The sequence below is a fragment of the Batrachochytrium dendrobatidis genome, assembly GCF_000203795.2.
Source record: "Batrachochytrium dendrobatidis JAM81 unplaced genomic scaffold BATDEscaffold_8, whole genome shotgun sequence".
Taxonomy (NCBI): Eukaryota; Fungi; Chytridiomycota; class Chytridiomycetes; order Rhizophydiales; genus Batrachochytrium; species Batrachochytrium dendrobatidis.
This window is the reverse complement of record NW_006281106.1, coordinates 579,474-597,217: the sequence shown is the minus strand read 5'-3', so window position 1 is coordinate 597,217 and position 17,744 is coordinate 579,474. Positions and strand designations below refer to the sequence as shown.

Genomic DNA, 17,744 nt, shown 5'->3' with positions numbered 1-17,744 from the left:
CTGGCAATTACAGTCGCGTGGATATTTACAAGTGGAGTCGATCACTAATCCAACGAATGGCTAGTCATTGCACTCTAAACGTAGTGGTATTGAATGCAACATGACAGTATACTATAGACTTACCAGCATGTAAAGGTTTGGCTTCTACATGCATAAAACCACTACCCAGTAAATCACAAACGAGCACAGTGAATATATAGGCGGTAGTAATGGATGACCCAAACCAGGCGGTGGCAGAGTTACCCATCAGCATATAGTCGATTATTAGTTTATTCTGGATATAAAAAGTAGCTGCGATAAATCAAAATAAGCGTTGGTTGTATTGGTCTACGAATCAATGATGGCGTCTAATTGTAGCCGTATTCATATAGAATGAAGTAATAAACAAGTGTCAAAATCCATAATAAGCCATCAGTCTCATGCTTGATTGGTTCCGATTCCCATCAATCTTACTGGACAATATTGAACCCCTTAAAAAAGTTCACTGGTCCTTTTCCTCCATGCTGATTCTTGCACAAAAATACAGAGCGAATGTTTACATCTGTTTCAATAATTCCACATTTTTCAAACTCCAGAACTAATATTTCAAGTGGACATTGCATGGCCGGCATAGAAACAGTTGTTGTATTCTTGAGACGTACGATCTTTGTTCTCTTGAACTAGAACACGAACGTATCTGATATTAGAATACAGCAGAGTTTTCAATAAAAGGAGTAGTCAATATCCAATAACAACGAATATGTAATGATTATTCTGGAACAAAATAGAGTTATTTAGCGTTTCGCAAAAACTTTGCGAAATATGCGAAATGAAATGGATTTTGGGATTGCAAAATAATTATTTTTTCGCAATCCTGTTTCTGAGATCACCTTAAATTACCATTCTATCACAAAAAGTAACTTCCTCTATGGGTGTGTATGAGCTGTCGTCAACGTCAATCGATCGACACGAGAATGCAAGCAAAGGGAAAAGGAAACCCGACGACAGTCATGACCATGCGTCGTCCTCCTTACCCTCAATCCCATGCTCTATTCCTTTAACAACCACACGTTTGTCTAAAGTCTCAAAGGCCAGTTTGGTGTGGCAGTTCTTTGACAAACCTGATGATATAAATGACCTTGACAAGGCGAGAATTCCCTGTAAAATTTGTCAGCAGCTCGTCAAGACAAATTCAAGAACCAACTTCAATCTTGTTGCCCATTTGGTGACCAAACATCGCGACGCTCTATCAGATGCAATGGATCAGTATTCCAAAGACTCCACAAGTATAAATTTGAAGGGTACAAAACTACAAAGTAAGATTCAAGACTGCTTTGAAAAAGGTAATCATTACATACTCGTATGATGCGTCATTATTTCTGCTGTCTGGAATATTAATATTGTATTTTTTGATGTAATCTATTTTCTTGTACTGACAGGGTTTACCCAAACAGAATTTCAAAACAAGCTACAGCGGTGGATCGTTGGTGACCATCAATCGCTTTTGATTGTTGAGAATCCCTATTTTCAACAAATGATGTTGTACATCAACAAGCATATCATTTTCAAGTCCGCCGATACTATATCACAAACTGTGAATCGTGATTTCGAAATTGCAAAAGCTGACGTTTATGCTCTTATCAAAGAAAACACATCCAAGATCTCGTTTACGACCGACATATGGACATCGCCAGACAATGTTGCTTACACGGCTGTCACTGCCCATTTTATTGACAAAAATTGGAAACTGAAATGCATTCTTGTGTTTAATGACAGCCACAGCGGCCAGAACATTGCGGCATTATTCAAGCAGATTGTGGAACCCATATGCGGTGATAGGAAATCGCTCATTTTAGGAATCTGCACTGACAATGCGTCCAACAATGAGGTTTTCATTCAAGAGCTCATCAATTCTGGTTATTTGGAATCTCCCGAATGTCATCATCGTTGCTTTGCACATGTTCTTGATCTTGCCGCCCAAGATGCACATCAAGAGATCAAGACATCAATCGAGACACTGAGGGAAGGGATTAAATTGCTACAATGTTGCCCCGCATCGATGGAACAACTGAAAAAGATCATGGGAGAATCTTAAAGCCAATCCTTGATGTCGCCACGAAATGGAACTCTACATTCGATATGCTGGTCACATCTTTGAAAATGCGAGGTACGTCAAGGATCTAGAGCTGAACTTCAAGAGCACTTTATGTATGCCAACTTGCAGTTAAATTTGCAATAACATGTTGTCTTTAAATTTGTTAATTAGGACCACTCATTCAAATCTTGGATCAATTGTACATGGAAAAGAAGATCCCTGACGTGCCGTCAGCGGGAGATTGGGACGACTTGACTGAATTAGTGCATTTCTTTCAACCATTTAAACAAGCCACAATGGAATGCAGCAGCAACAAGCATCAAACGCTGTCATACGTTATACCATGGTACAACGTGTTATTGGACCATTGTGAAAATGTCGTCAATGATTATGGGCAAAGATTAGACGCTTCGATTTCTGGAACTCCAGCAAGTCGTCGGATAATTGCCAATGAATCGCTTGCAATTAATGCATCCCAAATGAAGCTTGACAAGTATTTTAATGTTTCCAATAACCATTGTGTGATCGCTGTGGTACTTGATCCTCGACACAAACTTGAGTTTTACGACGACGAAAATCAGAATGCCCAAGAAAATGCTTCTCAGAAAGAAAAAATCAAAAAGGCAAATCCAAAGCGTCTATGCCGAGTACCACAATCAAAGTGGCTTGATGCAATTAGAGGTATTCAAAACGGCATTGGACTTGTCAGATAATCACATGCGTAATTACTTGTATTTAAACTTTGTCACGCTCATTTCATTAGAATTCGGATGCACTTACTCCAGCAAGTAGGGTTTTTAAAAAGAAAAAGTTGGCTCCTACTTTGCAACTCGAAGAGTATTTGAATATCCCAGTGGTGGATCCTAGGCAAGACCCATTGGAGTGGTGGAAACGTCGTGAATCGGATTTCCCCTTGCTTGCAAAAATGGCAAGGGATTATCTAGCAATTCCAGCCACATCTGCGTCCTCGGAGCACGCCTTTTCAAAGGCAAGGCATTTAATTACTGATTCGCGGACTAGACTGAGCGATCAGACAATCAGGGCTAGTATCTGCTTGGAAAATTGGAGTGAGGTGGAATTTGGTGATTTGAGTTATTCAATGGTACAGAACTTACATATGCAGATGGATTAAAAGGAGAAATGTTGGGTTACATATGAATTTATTATAATTGCAGGAGACGGTTTCCAAAGGATGGAGATTTGGAATAGGATACTCGTCTCGTTTTTAAAAAACGATATATGTGCGTAGTTTTTGCACGCATTCCGTAGATGTGGTCGTTGTTGATATTGTTTTTACCTCGGACTGTCGAAATATAGTATGATATATGTATTGTTTAGCATATTATTAAGCGAATTTTATGTAAACTTCACAAATTTGCAGTGAAATGAGTGTTTTGTATTGAATTGAATGCATCAAGCCAGACTGTCGTTGCGGACACAAACCAAAATATTTGTCAAATCAACAATCCTCACAAGAGAAACCCAAAAACAGTCGAATGAAATTTACGAGCATTTGACGCTGACTGCCAACAATTTCTTATTTTATCTCTCCATTCTCATTCTCATTGTCGCTAGCCGTAAACTGCAACATTCTACCATGACTAGCACTTTGACCATGAATGGTTCTGATAAAAACGGTGCTTTTCCTTCAGAACTGTTCGAGTCTGAAGTCGAAGTATCCCCTGGAATATTCTTAATAAAGCGCAAGACTCAATCTCCTCCTGCAGCCATTGCTGCCCAACTGCCTCATGTCTCTGGTACTGGATCTGTTGCTGGAGGTGTTATGCATGGCATTGTTACCCAGACGGACAATCTTGAGTTTCTGGCGCAAGAAGCTGACAGACTCAAGCATTCTGTCGAGCTATTATTAAAAACTAATGCTGAACTGAGAGAATACAGCTCAACTGATCCTGATTGTGCAGAGGCAAGCATGAATGGTCTCGATTCTTGTGTATTGTCACATCTCAGTCTTTACATGTTTATTGCATCTGGTTTTTTTAGAGTTGTTTCATCTATATAGCTTTCAAGCTAAACCAAAACTATTTCTAATCTATTCTATTGCACCACCAAACATAATCTGATTATCAGGCAATTCAAGAAAATGTTACAGTTATTGACAGACAAATGCGGATGATCAAAGCAATCAATAACCGATCCCAGCAGCTTATGGATATGCTGGAATCTGCAGACTCTAAAGCCACACCCCAGTCTTGCTTTACCTCGACACTTGGACAATCATCAACTGGACCTCAATTAACACCTGAAAATATGATGGATGAGCAACTTGATGCTACTGTACAGGATGACGATGAGGGTGTATATTTATAGTTTACTCTGTTTCACTGGCTCTAGCTTATGGAGCGGATCACCACAAAAATGATCAACAAATAAAGTGCCAGGAATTATTTCAGTAACCATGCTTGGAGTACTGTCAGAACCAACTTTTGACTATATCAGCATGGAGTCACATGAAAATTTGAAGCATTTATTCAAGCAGGTTTAATCCATTTCGGTAATTTGGTTTTGCTGCGCTTGTCCAGACGGTGGGCCTGCAAATAGACCTTTCATCATATTCATCAATGGATTGTCCTGCTTCTTGCGTGGTCCTTGATCAAAGTATGCTGCTGCAATAGTCTCTGCAATCTAAATCGCAACAGTCAAAAACTATACAAGATATGCAGACATACAACTCATGGCAAAGGATTTAAACTCATACCGTAAGCATGTATCCATCTTCACCAAGAACAGTTGTATAAAAGTGCACTAAATTCATATATAGATCGCCTGCTTGGCGATCGATGCATTCAATAGTCAGTTGTGCAAAATTCAGATATGCAGATGTGAATACTGGTAAATCTCGTCCAGACAGTCGCTGTGTTGATACAATCGCATTTGGATGATCCTCTACAAATATTTTCAAAAATGTAGACAGTGCTATTTTGGCATCGTCTATTTTCCCCATTACCAAAAGTCTACAACAAAACATTAGAATCGATGTTCAATACAGTTGAGCTGTTCTAATCTGGCAACTCACTGAAGAACTGCACGCGCAATTGGATAGCCTTGATCCATAGCCTCATCAACATGAACCCATTCAGCAGCCATGACTCCCAGGGCTTTTGCACTGTCTATATTTCCATGAACAAAGTGCGATTCGGCATCATAGTATCTGTAGTCTATTTACGAAATAGTAAGTAAAGCAGATTGCCATGTATACTAGATTGAATAAAGTCGATTACATAGTTACATACGCTGAAAATATTTAGATCCAAACATGTGATGAATCTGTGGATCTCCAAATGGATTGTCCTGGTGTTTGATTGACCATCTAAACCCACAACACTAGTAATATGAGTGTACGAATCGTACCAGTATGGGATAGCACTAATCAAAGAATAGAAAATAAACCCAACCTGGTGCAGAGTTTGGTGAATTGATCGCATTCAACGGCATCTAGTGGGAATGCTGCAAACACACTCAATATACAAGCTGAAACCATAGTATTGTTGCACATGAGTTAACACAATGTCCAAGCTCAAACCATTTCAAATACTGTAAACTCCTACCTCGATGAGCACTTGAAAGTGCTGGAGTCTGCTTGTCGAATACATCCAAAAGTCGTTCAAATAGATCAAGAGCACTGCCTGTCTGCTTGTGCTCCAGCATATTAAAAATGCCATTATGAAGCAATTCAATCGCTTCTGCAGTCTTCTTTTGCTTGAGATACCGCTGACAGATTGAATGATACATTTGATGGGCTTCATAATAGTTTCCCTCTGAAATTGTTGATCATGTAATGAGTAGCATGAAAACCAAATATGTTGGACACTACAAGTTGGTATAAGAGTATTGTATCATCAATGCTAGTTCACCTTGAACAGACTTGCTCAGTTTAAGCAGAACCTTTTGCACACCAACACTTCCTGACATTAGAGCGAGTAGATTGTTGCAGATGGGTAAAGTGATGTCAGCAATCAATATTCGCGAAAACTCGATCGACTTGCCATTCCAACAGACCAGCGTATGACGTATCAAACCTCGATAGTTTACTCAAAATAATCGATTGCATTCATTCATCACTAACTTGGTATGCATAATCCATAAATCAACAATCATATTAATGAAAATATCAATTGACAAAAACACACTCGATGATTGTTTATTTAACAAACCGCATATAGCCTATACAAAAGTTTAAAAACAGTTGGTTTAAACATCAATTCTTGCAATCGATTTACTAGCCAGTAAAATAACCTACTGAAAAACAGAGCTCCAGCGGCGCAAAACAAAGCTAATGCATTCCAAAAAGTTTAAAATGAGTAAAGGTCAATCTTGATAAAATACACTCGAGCAATACACATACGAAAAAGTGTCTTGAAAAGCTCCCATTGGATCGTCTCCATTTGTGTCTTGACAATAGACACTTCTGTATCTATTTTGGAATCTGCCTCTTTGATTCTAATTTCTTTGGCAGCCTGCTCATCTCGAATCCTGCCTTTATCCAAACTAAGTTCTAAACGAATACTTGATTGCATACGGCGAAGATCTTCAGCCATACGAACACGTAGTTTCTCTACCTCGATGTTTACCCGTCCAATATCTGCTCGAAGTAGAGCAAACTCGTTCTTTTCAATCAATTGAATTTCAGATCGTAGTTGGTTAAAGTCGACTCTGCTCATGTAGACCGACTTTTCAAATTCGGTTTTTGTGACGGATGTTTTGGACATGTTGTTGACACTAGTAAAAACAGTTGAGTTTTGACATGGCACTTGTATAAATGTTTAATCAGGATAGATACTTGCCTTTCGCCCACAACCTCTGAAAGTGAGCCCATGACAGCTTCAGCTGAATTCCTACGAAACCCATCTGCCTCGAGCCGTTGTACAAATTTATAAGTATCAAAATTGTGATAACTGCAATGAATGCGAGATGAGTGGATGGTTCTGGATTGGATGGTGTTGATACTGGAAAGTGTACTGTCGATATGAGGCTGCAACAAAGGAAAGGCTACGGCTCTACGGTTAGTAAAAGTGATTGACTGAGAGAATTTTCTGATGAATCTGGTCTGCATGGATGAATGTTGTAGCGAGTTGATTATAGTTGAATGTATTCATGTAAAACAGACCACTTGTTTTTATCTTGCAGTAACTGCTTTGAAATCAACAATGGCTAAATGTTTTTTGTTAGAAATTGGCTTGAATCGACTCGATTCTTTTAAACATTCATTATATGATGCATACAAACTAGCCATCTCATTCTTTACTTTTAGTATAATCATACATTGTACAATTGACAGATTCATCACGATGCTCATCAAAATCTTGCACTCTAAAATTTCAGATATGTTCTAGTTCAAAAAACCAGTGATTGCAGGAATGAATAGCTGTTTCCATGACAATTATCAAGACACAATGTTGTCCAGTCAATGGGGTTCCAATCATCATGAGACTGACTGTTGATCATGCATTTTGGCAACTGTTCGAGTCCATTTACGTGAATATAGTAGTAAAGGTTAGTAAATTCCTAGTCTGAATATTTTACGATAAGCCATACAATATCTGTGCATTGATGTAGCTTCTCTTGTGTAAATCGTACCAAATATATGAAACTCAAAATCTACAATAAATTGAGTGACTATCAAGAAATCCTTGTTCAAGACTCGTTCTAATCAGCAACAACTTTGAATTCAGGGTTTTCCATTTACTTTACAAATGTTTTGCCGATCTCTCAAGGTGCATTTTGCTGTTACTGTCCAGGCTTGAATGAATTCAATGCTTTAGAATGATAGGCTCACTTTTTTGAATTGGGCTGTATATCATTACAGCATTGAATAGAATTCAAACTAACCAACCACTTGTATTGGATTTACCATTTTCAACTTTGAATCATCCTATGTTATTGCATTCTAATCCTGACCTGAAAGCTTGCTTCCCAGCAGCCATTCCTGAAGAAAAGTCTCTGTCGCTCCCTTGCTACATCTGTAGAGGGTTCTTTCACTGCAGTAAGTTCATGTATTAGAAATTTATATCAACCAGGCCATGCTTGCACAATCTACAATTTCAGCAAGCAAAAAAACTTGCAAAACCTTGATTCCACTCTTGGCAATGTGTTGTAGTAATCCAATAGGAATATTTAACAAAGCTGGCTATAGTTGAAGAGTAAAGATGTGTGTATATCAAAGCGACGTGAATTTTCTGCCAGATGAGCTAGAAAGCGCATGGCCTGTATCTAGATGAAGATGAATTTATATACATCTCGACCCAATTGCAACTTTTAAGCTAGCTACTAATCCAGCTATTTTTGAATGTTATATAGGATGGAAAGCGTATTGTTACCATTATTCCAGGTGATGGTATTGGCCCAGAGATCTCTCGTTCTGTTCAGCAAATTTTTGATGCCGACAAGGTGGGCTTTCATGATTTCAAATTAAAAACTATGAATCTATATTTGATATTTATCTTTGTTTAAAACACCAATGTGGGTTTATCAAATGGCCATACCAAGGTTCCAATTGCATGGGAATCTGTCAATGTCACACCTATTCTCAAGGATGGCAAAACTACTATTCCTGAAGAGGCTTTGCATTCTATCAATCGCAACAAGGTTGCTCTTAAAGGTAAACTATGCTACAATTATTAATATCGAAGCTCCACATTTTGAGCCAACAGTTGTTTATATTTTTCATCCAACATCGACTGTTGCCTATCCAATGCAACATAGGTCCACTTGAAACACCTATTGGAAAAGGTCACGTTTCACTCAATTTAACTCTTCGTCGAACATTTGATCTGTATGCCAATGTTCGTCCCTGCAAATCCATTGTTGGATACAAGACCCCCTTTGACAACGTCAATACTGTGCTCATTCGTGAAAATACCGAGGGAGAATACTCTGGAATTGAGCACGAAGTTGTTGACGGTGTTGTGCAGTCCATTAAGCTGATCACTGAAGAAGCTTGTCGCCGCGTTGCTACGTATGCGTTTGAATATGCCAAGTCTATTGGTCGAAAACGTGTTACTGTTGTTCACAAGGCCACTGTTCAGTAAGCGAGTTGTCATTTCATACTAGAGCATTTCTAGTCTTTTGATCATCATTCTGACTCGGGATTTAAATCTATATTAGGAAACTCTCGGACGGTCTTTTTTTATCAGTCTCGCTTGATATTTCCAAGAAATACCCTGAAATCGTTGTTGATGATATTTTGCTGGATCGTATTTGTTTGCAGATTGTCCAGGATCCTACCCAGTTCAATGATACCGTCATGGTCATGCCCAACTTGTACGGCGATATTCTTAGTGATCTTGGCGCAGGTTTAATTGGTGGCCTTGGTCTTACTCCTAGTGGTAACATTGGTCAAAAGGCCAGCATTTTTGAATCAGTACGTTTTAAATTTGACGAGGAATTTATGTTTGCAAGCAAATGTCGTGTATTGACATGTGCTTTCTATGTTCAACTTTTGCTCCATGCACTTGAATACACATTCTGGTGTGATGTTAGGTTCACGGAACTGCTCCTGATATTGCTGGAAAAGACTTGGCCAATCCCACTGCGCTACTGCTCTCCTCTGTCATGATGCTTCGACATCTTAAGCTCAACAACCATGCCGATAACATTGAGCGCGCTGTTCTCAAAACCATTGCTAGTGGCATTGCTCGCACAGGTGATTTGGGTGGAAAAGCTACCAATTCTCAGTTTACTCAAGCTGTGATTGACAATCTCCAGCAGCTATAATAAAGTACTTGATTAGTCCTTGTCAATATCTTTTTTGTAAACTGAGATTGCTCGTTAAATGCGTCAACATTTTTAAAGCAGGTACACATTCTAATCAACCCATTTCATAATAGGGTATGGTTGATGTTGCTTTGGAATCAACAAGGGTTGGATGTGTTGCACTTTCTATTACAATTTGACTGCTTATCCAACCCAAAATAAACACACCATCCATCATATGATGCTTGCAACCAACCCATTCCTTTTCTTTCAAAATAGCCATATACTATGATCATCAGATTGATTCCTAATGCTCTCCATCAAACTCTACAAACCTCTGTATCCTAAAACTTGGATGCGTTCTAGTTCAAAAAACAATTATTGCACATGTCATGAATGCAACTATACATGACAATCACTGGGAGAAAAACCAATAAACCGACACATTATTTCGCGATATTGACTATGAATTTGGAATCTTATTTAGCGGTTTATTTTACGTGAATACGAGTGTATTCCATAAACAAAACTACTTGAATACCAGCCATAGCGTTTCCTTTTTTGTAGAAATCTTACTTGCGCTTCTTAATTTTGGGGGTTGAAACCTTGGTGTCCTTTTGAAGCGTATGACCAGAAATCCACTCGGGATCAAGCTCGGTGGAAAGATCAGACTTGGACTGAGATGGAGATGGAGCAGGACGTGGCTTTTTGGTCTTGACAATCTAGATCAATGTACCGGATTGAATATAATACAGTATTTTCAACAAGACATAGCATTGGATTCAGTATGCAATGGGTGTAGATGACTCGTTCAACACACTGATATAACATTACAGCAATCCAGCATCAATATTATACCTTGGAAGTGTCTTTATAAAAGAAAACAGTGTAAAATAGGTACGAAACCAAACCAAAGAGAGTTGTGCTGAAAATATACATCATAATACTGCAAAAACAAAGATTAAGTCTTGAACATCCAATCAAAATATGCTAGCTCCGTTCATATTACATCAAGCCACACCTTTTCAAATCAAACAACGAATCACTAAAGATAACCTCGACGGGAGTGTTCATGGCAATGATACGATAAGGATCATCAGAGCCGTGGAAATCATCGCAATCGAAAGCAATCTGAAGATTGGCTTTTTGTGCCTCGATGTCGGTAGCAAATACGTGGTTGTATGTAATGGGTTTGTTTGGCACAAGCGTAAAGGACAGATCCATAGAAGGAGACTGATCATACCAAAAAATTAAACCAGTCAATATCATGACTTGTTAGCAATAATCCACAGTTGATACTTGACTAGAAAGAAAATCTAATGAGATACAAGCACATCACATACCAGGGATACTTTTTTAGTAAAATCCTTGGGCTTAGTGTAAGTAGTAGTAACCTTGAATACAGTAATCTTTTCCTTGCTCAGGTTGGTCAAGGTGAACTTGACTTTTCCAGTTTTTCCAGAAGGAAAAACTGTAGATATATTGATTAAAATAGCAGGTTAATAAACACTCGGGCAGGATATATTCAAACCAAAAGTGTATTGATGGGAATTTCCAACATTGCTCAAGATACCAGGACATATGGAGTAAAGTCTGCAATGCAAGATAACCAATAGATGGCTCATTGTGAATCATGACAGTCTGACTCTATTCAAACATAGAGCATGCATAGTATCAAACAAATTCAAAACTTACTGAGCAGTTCATTATCTGGAAACTTGTAATCGATCTTGATGTCATGTTTTTCTCTGATCTCAGGATGAGTTTGTTTAACAGCAGAAACGCCTAGTCATGGAATGGAATAAGTGATGAGTAAGCATAATTTGGTAGTGATGCAAGTGGCTGTTGAAGAGTTGGCCATGGTGATGAGAGGCAGACAACCGACAAGATCGTCCATCTTTTATAGCTGGAGCAGCGCCTCAAGACGAATGCAAGACTATCCATTCAAAACAGTAGACAAAAGACAACACCTACAGGTAGACAAGGCAAGCAAAACAGCCACCAATGCAGTGGGCAATGAGCTAGAGAGAAGCATTGTCGTTTAGTTGGTCAAATCTAAAACTCGAATTCAACATTTGATTTATTCGGCCATCAAGTCTCAAAAATGATTCTTAATATTATTGTAAACAAAACTTTAATCGGGTTTGGTTGGAATCAAAGTTTGTCAGAATATGAAAGTCAAAAGACTTGAAATACTAAAACAGTGTCGGTCGATATAAAGCAAAAAACTAAATCCAATTGGGTTGCACTGTGATGAATAAAAGTGCAATCCATCACAGCTTGGAGCTGCAGTCAATGGTGTGACGATCAACAATATGGATCGCCTTGTGGAAAAGTGTATCCAAAAATTCATCATGCTCTAGAGTGCCAATGTCATTGAGTTTATGGTATACAGAAAACAGTATTTGCTTTTCTCGCTCAGAAAGAACAGTGTTCTTCAAGCTACGCTTTTTGGCAAGAAGATGAAGATAGTGAACTGCTTTTGTAGATTTAGGCTTTGGGGTTGCTGCTGCATGTTCCCATTGAATACGACGTGCTTCAGTGAGCAATCGATTCATTATTTCTTCTCCATCAACAGCACGACTACCATTAAAAACTGCATACACGTCTTGTACGGTCCTCGTGTCGTCAGAAACTGGTGCCAATTGCTCATCAATCTAACCCATAATTCATTGAAATATTAGATTCATCCATGAATAACGATAAAACAGAGAATAAAATAAGCTAGACTACAAAGATGGCAAACCTGAGCAAACACCGCCTTGGTAAGCGAGTTCATTTTTTCAATGTTACTCTGTTCCAAGAGAACAGATTCAAGCAGTTGCTCATTGTTTCTAATGGCTTGAGAGGAATAGCTGGAGATTGGAACAGTTGCAGTGGTATGTTGTACTTTTACTGGCGCTTGGTTAGAAGATTGAGCGGCAGTCTAGTATCAGATTCAACAGATTACAGCATTTAAATATCAACTATCCAAATCACAAAAACAACCTCGATCATCAGGTTTTTCAATGTGCAAGCATCAATCTATATCTACCTCGACTTGCATAGCGTAATCTAGCTCTCGATCCATCAACTGGGGATTACTAGGTCCTTCGTAGGCATAAAGTTCCAGCAATTCGGCAGGAGCCTCAACTTGCTAAAATGAGAATCGATTCATGGCACACGTTAGTAAGTCGACAATGTCAAGTCAATATACATTTGAACCGGGTTTTGCAACTATTGTACTGACAACCCTGAATTTCAAACTTGCTCGTTCACAAAGAAGGGAACAAAATAGGCTTGATGGATTTGAGTAACCACAATATCCAGAAGAGTGCACAAGAACTAACCAGGTCTAAAAGATGAGCCAAAGGCTCTTGGCTGTATGAAGAAGAATCCGATGCAGGGTACATATCTGCACTGTGAGAGATTTCCTCGGCAGTAGCTAGCTCGACAAACTCTCTATCAGCGGGTTTACCAATGTGAATGCTGTTGGCTGCAAAGTTATTTTTGGATAGCTGACTGTTAGAGTGGTGAGGAGTGGCAGCCATGATTGCATCCAAAGTAGAATCGTCTTGAGGAACAAACCATTGAGTTCCAATATCCTCGTGAATGCCAGTTACCCACTCCTCAGCAGCAGCAGCAGTGATGGTTGTCTTTGAATGTTCAGCAAGCATTGCTAAAAGTTGTGCAAAGTTATTTTGCTTTTCAAAGCAGTTTAGATTGGTGCAAAAATTTGTTGGTTTTCAGCAGCTGTCATTTCGAATTGCGATTGCAAAAACAACTGCTGTCTGTCTTGATATGAACAAGATTTGTTTTAATAATTCAACTCAAATAATGTATTTTCTCTTGACTGTTGATATAGTTTCTAATAAATCATCACCGTATTCACGTAAAGTAAGATTCCAAATCCATACAGTCAATATCGCGAAATAATGTGTCGGTTTATTGGTCTTTCTCCCAGTGATTGTCATGTATAGTTGCATTCATGACATGTGCAATAATTGCTTTTTGAACTAGAACGCATCCAAGTTTTAGGATACAGAAGTTTGTAGAGTTTGATGAAGAACATCAGGAATCAATCTGATGATCGTAGTATATAGCTATTTTGAAAGAAAAAGGAATGGGTTGGTTGCAAGCATCATATGATGGATGGTGTGTTTATTTTGGGTTGGATAAGCAGTCAAATTGTAATAGAAAAGTGCAACACATCCAACCCTTGTTGATTCCAAAGCAACATCAATCACTACAAAATAGTGTTCCATTTTACGTGAATATGGCTTGCTAATACTCCAAGATATCCATCAACTCCTGTATGTTTGATGAAATGCTGGGACAAAGTAGTTCATGAGAGTTTTTCGAGTATTATTTCAAATAGGGTTACATTAAAAGCTATCCATGTGCGATAAAGCCTAAACATTTAAATCTCCGCCAGCAGCACGTTGGGTCTGCTGGTCACGTATCACTGTCGTCATAACAAATACGAACTCATCAACAAAGTTTCCCTCATTGTCATTACCTTGGTTGAACCTTTGATATTGTCTATAACCTTTTCGTCTATACTAGGTGTGTTTTGCATCTATCCACCATGATTGCTTGAATTCACTAACATAGAGCATGAATTTCATAGCTACTACTGTCAAGTAACCTTTTAAACTGAATTATACAAGAATTATGCGCCTTGCTACTCTCTCTGCCGCCTCGATTCTTGCCTTTAGCCTGTCTGTTTTAGCTGTTCCATTTCAGCAAGACCAGGATCTCCTGCAGAATGACCCATTTGCTCGTCGTCTTATCTCCTTTTCCGAAGGACAATCACAATGGATGAACGAAGAGCAGGTATTGTATTTTCTAGCCTGGCAAATAAGCTTACGGAATATTCCAAAATGTATGGTTTGACTGATTTGATGGTTGTGCAAACAGATATTTGGTCTGTATAGATCCAATACCAAGTTTATTGATATCACTGATGGTGACATGGACAGCATCACCTTTTTCCAAGCCAGTACCACAACTAAAAAAGGTAGGTTTGTTGATGATAATTGTTTACATGTTCGAGGCCATATATCAAAAATGAGATGGATGCTGCTGGGCAGTGAATTTATTGACTGGGTGGAGCAGCCATGTAACACCAACCCCTCGACAGAAAGCCTATTTTCGGGTGACTGGCTTTTTGTCCATTCCCGACGGTGCTGGGCTGTGATGACTGCTTCTTGGTATCAGACCCTGGATTATCCTCCTTGCTGCCAATGTTGCCGTTGATGACACCAAGGGTTGCAAATCTAACTTTGCTAGTTCATTACCAATAATACTTTTAGACTATCCCTCGCTCCTTTCCCAACAGAGCAAGGTCACCCCGATCATCGATGCTATTTCACAGGATGGTATGAAGCAGTTTTTGACCAGCTTCAGTGGATTCAAAACCAGGTACTTTAGGTCATCTAGTGGTATTGAATCATCCAAGTGGCTACAAACGCAAGTCCAGGACCTGGCCGATAGTCATGGCCGAAACGATGTATCTCTTTCTGTAAAACAGTTTAAGCACTCGTGGGGCCAAGCATCGATTATTGCCAGATTTGAAGCAACTGGCTCAGCAAAAGATGAAAATGCTCAAGATATCATTGTTATATCTGCTCATCAAGACTCGGTAAACCAGTTTAATCCGTGGTTTGGTCGTAGTCCTGGTGCTGACGATGATGGATCTGGCAGTACTACTATATTTGAAGTATTGACTCGCCTTCTCAAGTCTGATTTTGTTCCCAATCGTCCAGTCGAATTCCACTGGTACAGTGGTGAAGAAGGCGGTCTGCTTGGTTCACAAAAAGTAGTTGCCGATTACATGAAGCGCAAAGTAGATGTCTACGCCAACTTCCATAATGACATGACTGGATACCAGCCAAAAAACAAAAAGCCTGTGATTGGTATCTCGACCGATTTTGTAGATCCAAAACTGTCTACTTTTCTCCAGCATATTGTCGAGGGATATTCCAGCATTAGCTGGGCTCCCACCAAGTGTGGATATGCTTGCTCTGGTAAGAGTCTATTCTGTGGAATTTCAAGATATGGCTGCCTTGTACTGATTGTTTTAAAACTATAGATCATGCTACGTGGAACAAGGCCGGAGTTCCCACTGTATTTACATTTGAAGCTCCCTTTGCCGATCACAGTCCATACATTCATACTTCTGATGATACTGTTGAACATATTGATTTTGGCCACATGGCTGAGTTTGTCAAAAGTGTGATTGGGTTCACTGTCGAGCTATCTCTATATGGTAAATAGTAGCGATCCGAATTTTTGTTACGACCATCTGTCAAGATCGAGTTTGGTTGGTGATATAGGGATAAATGAAAAAATGTCAATAACTATCACATTGGTGTATATTGGGTGTTTGAAAAAGGATTCATTTCATTCAACCACTTTCGGGCTCGGTCACTTCTTTTGCAGATATCGGTGGATTGTTGATTTGAATGATATGGGCATTTATTACTCATATTTTACATGCCACGGTAACAATCCGACTTGTCGGCGCGGCCAGTTTGCTAAATGATGTAATGCTCTCTTCAACTTGACAAAACGTCATTCATTGGATCTAACGGCAGTTGCTTGGTCTTGTTCTAATATGAGTTTTAATGTTCCATCTAGAGTATGATACTAACATAAAACAAGCGTGTACCAATTCTGCGGATAATTCATGTTTTGGAAATACTGCAACAGTAACTTGTTAATGTTATCCAAATGGTTTCAAAGCATGACGAAGTTGGAGTTTTCTGTACAACTCGAGAATAGACTCTCATTCTCGCTAGCTATATCAAAAGATACAGGGTCTATACTCGAGCCATTTTAATCACCTGTTCCAAACTGAACAAGCAACCAAGCAGTAGCATAGCCAATAGTAAAATGAACAAATGATTAGCACGCCAGCAAAAGTGCGATAAAGGCAATATTCTGGATAGTCTATTCACAGCCGATGGACAGCACAATGAAAGTTTTTATGCCAGTAAATTTTAATGCCTAGATTTAGTCCAAGCCATATATATTTGTAATGGACGCTGACCGGAGTCGAGGGTTTTTCTTGTGGTTGCATCAGTATTTGAATAATTTAAAGCAATGAAATTAACCCAAGCAGCTTTATCAAACAGCATGAACTGAATCGAGCCCTTGTATTAAAAATCACATGTAGAATAGCATATCGAAAATGAGTGTGTTCCTACTTTTTGTAGCATGGCATGTGCCAAAAAAAGCTTTTAAACATGCTCTAAATTACCATAGTTACATGCAGGTGAACTGGCATGTGCATCCATCTCGGAAGCTCTCGTAATATTAACGACATGATAATAAAAGAAAAGTCTGGGGTTTGCTTGATTTTTGGGGGTACTTGGACAGTTCATATCATCCTAGTAGTCAATGCTCTTGCATTTGTGCTATGTTGTGGATAAATGGCAGTATACTGCATTAATCTAATCCACTCAATCTCGAAACACGAAAAAGTGGACGGATCAATACCACACAAAGTACCCTATTATCTCCACTTGATAAATTTATCATTTGCAAATCAGTAGTCTATATGATGATCAGTGTATTTTAGTACTATTATTGTAGATATGCAATGCATGTCTTGAGCCAAAAATTAAAAGGGTATTTCCAGTGGCAAATAAACTGGACTGGAGCCTAAGAGATTTAATTAGTGGCTCCATGTGACGACCGTATACTACTGCTAAGAATACTGCTTGGATGATATCACATGTAGCCCCTAAAAATTATTACACTCTTTACTGATTGCTTATATCTATGAATCACAAGTAAAGCTTGATGTAGTATTGTCATACATGCGAAAAATACTCGGGATCCTGCATGAGCATGAATTCAATCCAAACCCACATCAAATATCAAGATATGACAAATTGGAGATGCCACAGTGGACTCGAAACTATAAATTGACATGCATTTACTTCAAAATATAGGACAAGTTTGTTTTATTACC

General features: G+C 38.8%; 4 protein-coding genes across 4 annotated transcripts; 2 read left to right on the top strand and 2 right to left on the bottom strand.

The window, feature by feature from the left end:
- Positions 1–209: 209 nt before the first annotated feature.
- Positions 210–9,829, top strand: BATDEDRAFT_33391 (isocitrate dehydrogenase (NAD(+)) IDH2; the record flags this gene model as incomplete). Its single annotated transcript, XM_006679904.1, has 6 exons — positions 210–230; positions 8,390–8,479; positions 8,579–8,690; positions 8,795–9,116; positions 9,197–9,452; positions 9,572–9,829. 6 exons carry the CDS (start codon positions 210–212, stop codon positions 9,803–9,805), a joined length of 1,035 nt encoding a protein of 344 aa, XP_006679967.1. The 3' UTR covers positions 9,806–9,829.
- A 425-nt stretch (positions 9,830–10,254) lies between these two features.
- On the bottom strand, positions 10,255–11,823 carry BATDEDRAFT_89566 (uncharacterized protein). Its single transcript, XM_006680010.1, has 6 exons — positions 11,759–11,823; positions 11,480–11,569; positions 11,128–11,255; positions 10,806–11,017; positions 10,643–10,730; positions 10,255–10,506 (listed from the first exon to the last, which is right to left on the bottom strand). The coding sequence occupies exons 1-6, from the start codon at positions 11,817–11,819 to the stop codon at positions 10,357–10,359; spliced, it is 729 nt and encodes a 242-aa protein (XP_006680073.1). The 5' UTR covers positions 11,820–11,823; the 3' UTR covers positions 10,255–10,356.
- Positions 11,824–12,057: 234 nt separating this feature from the next.
- BATDEDRAFT_89902 (uncharacterized protein) lies at positions 12,058–13,440 on the bottom strand (the record flags this gene model as incomplete). The annotated part of the gene is made up of 4 exons (XM_006680009.1): positions 12,058–12,441; positions 12,531–12,710; positions 12,819–12,920; positions 13,114–13,440. 4 exons carry the CDS (start codon positions 13,438–13,440, stop codon positions 12,058–12,060), a joined length of 993 nt encoding a protein of 330 aa, XP_006680072.1.
- Positions 13,441–14,293: 853 nt separating this feature from the next.
- On the top strand, positions 14,294–16,127 carry BATDEDRAFT_33390 (uncharacterized protein). The gene is made up of 5 exons (XM_006679903.1): positions 14,294–14,329; positions 14,394–14,599; positions 14,684–14,783; positions 15,079–15,792; positions 15,858–16,127. The coding sequence occupies exons 2-5, from the start codon at positions 14,438–14,440 to the stop codon at positions 16,040–16,042; spliced, it is 1,161 nt and encodes a 386-aa protein (XP_006679966.1). The 5' UTR covers positions 14,294–14,329; positions 14,394–14,437; the 3' UTR covers positions 16,043–16,127.
- The last annotated feature ends 1,617 nt before the right edge of the window (positions 16,128–17,744 follow it).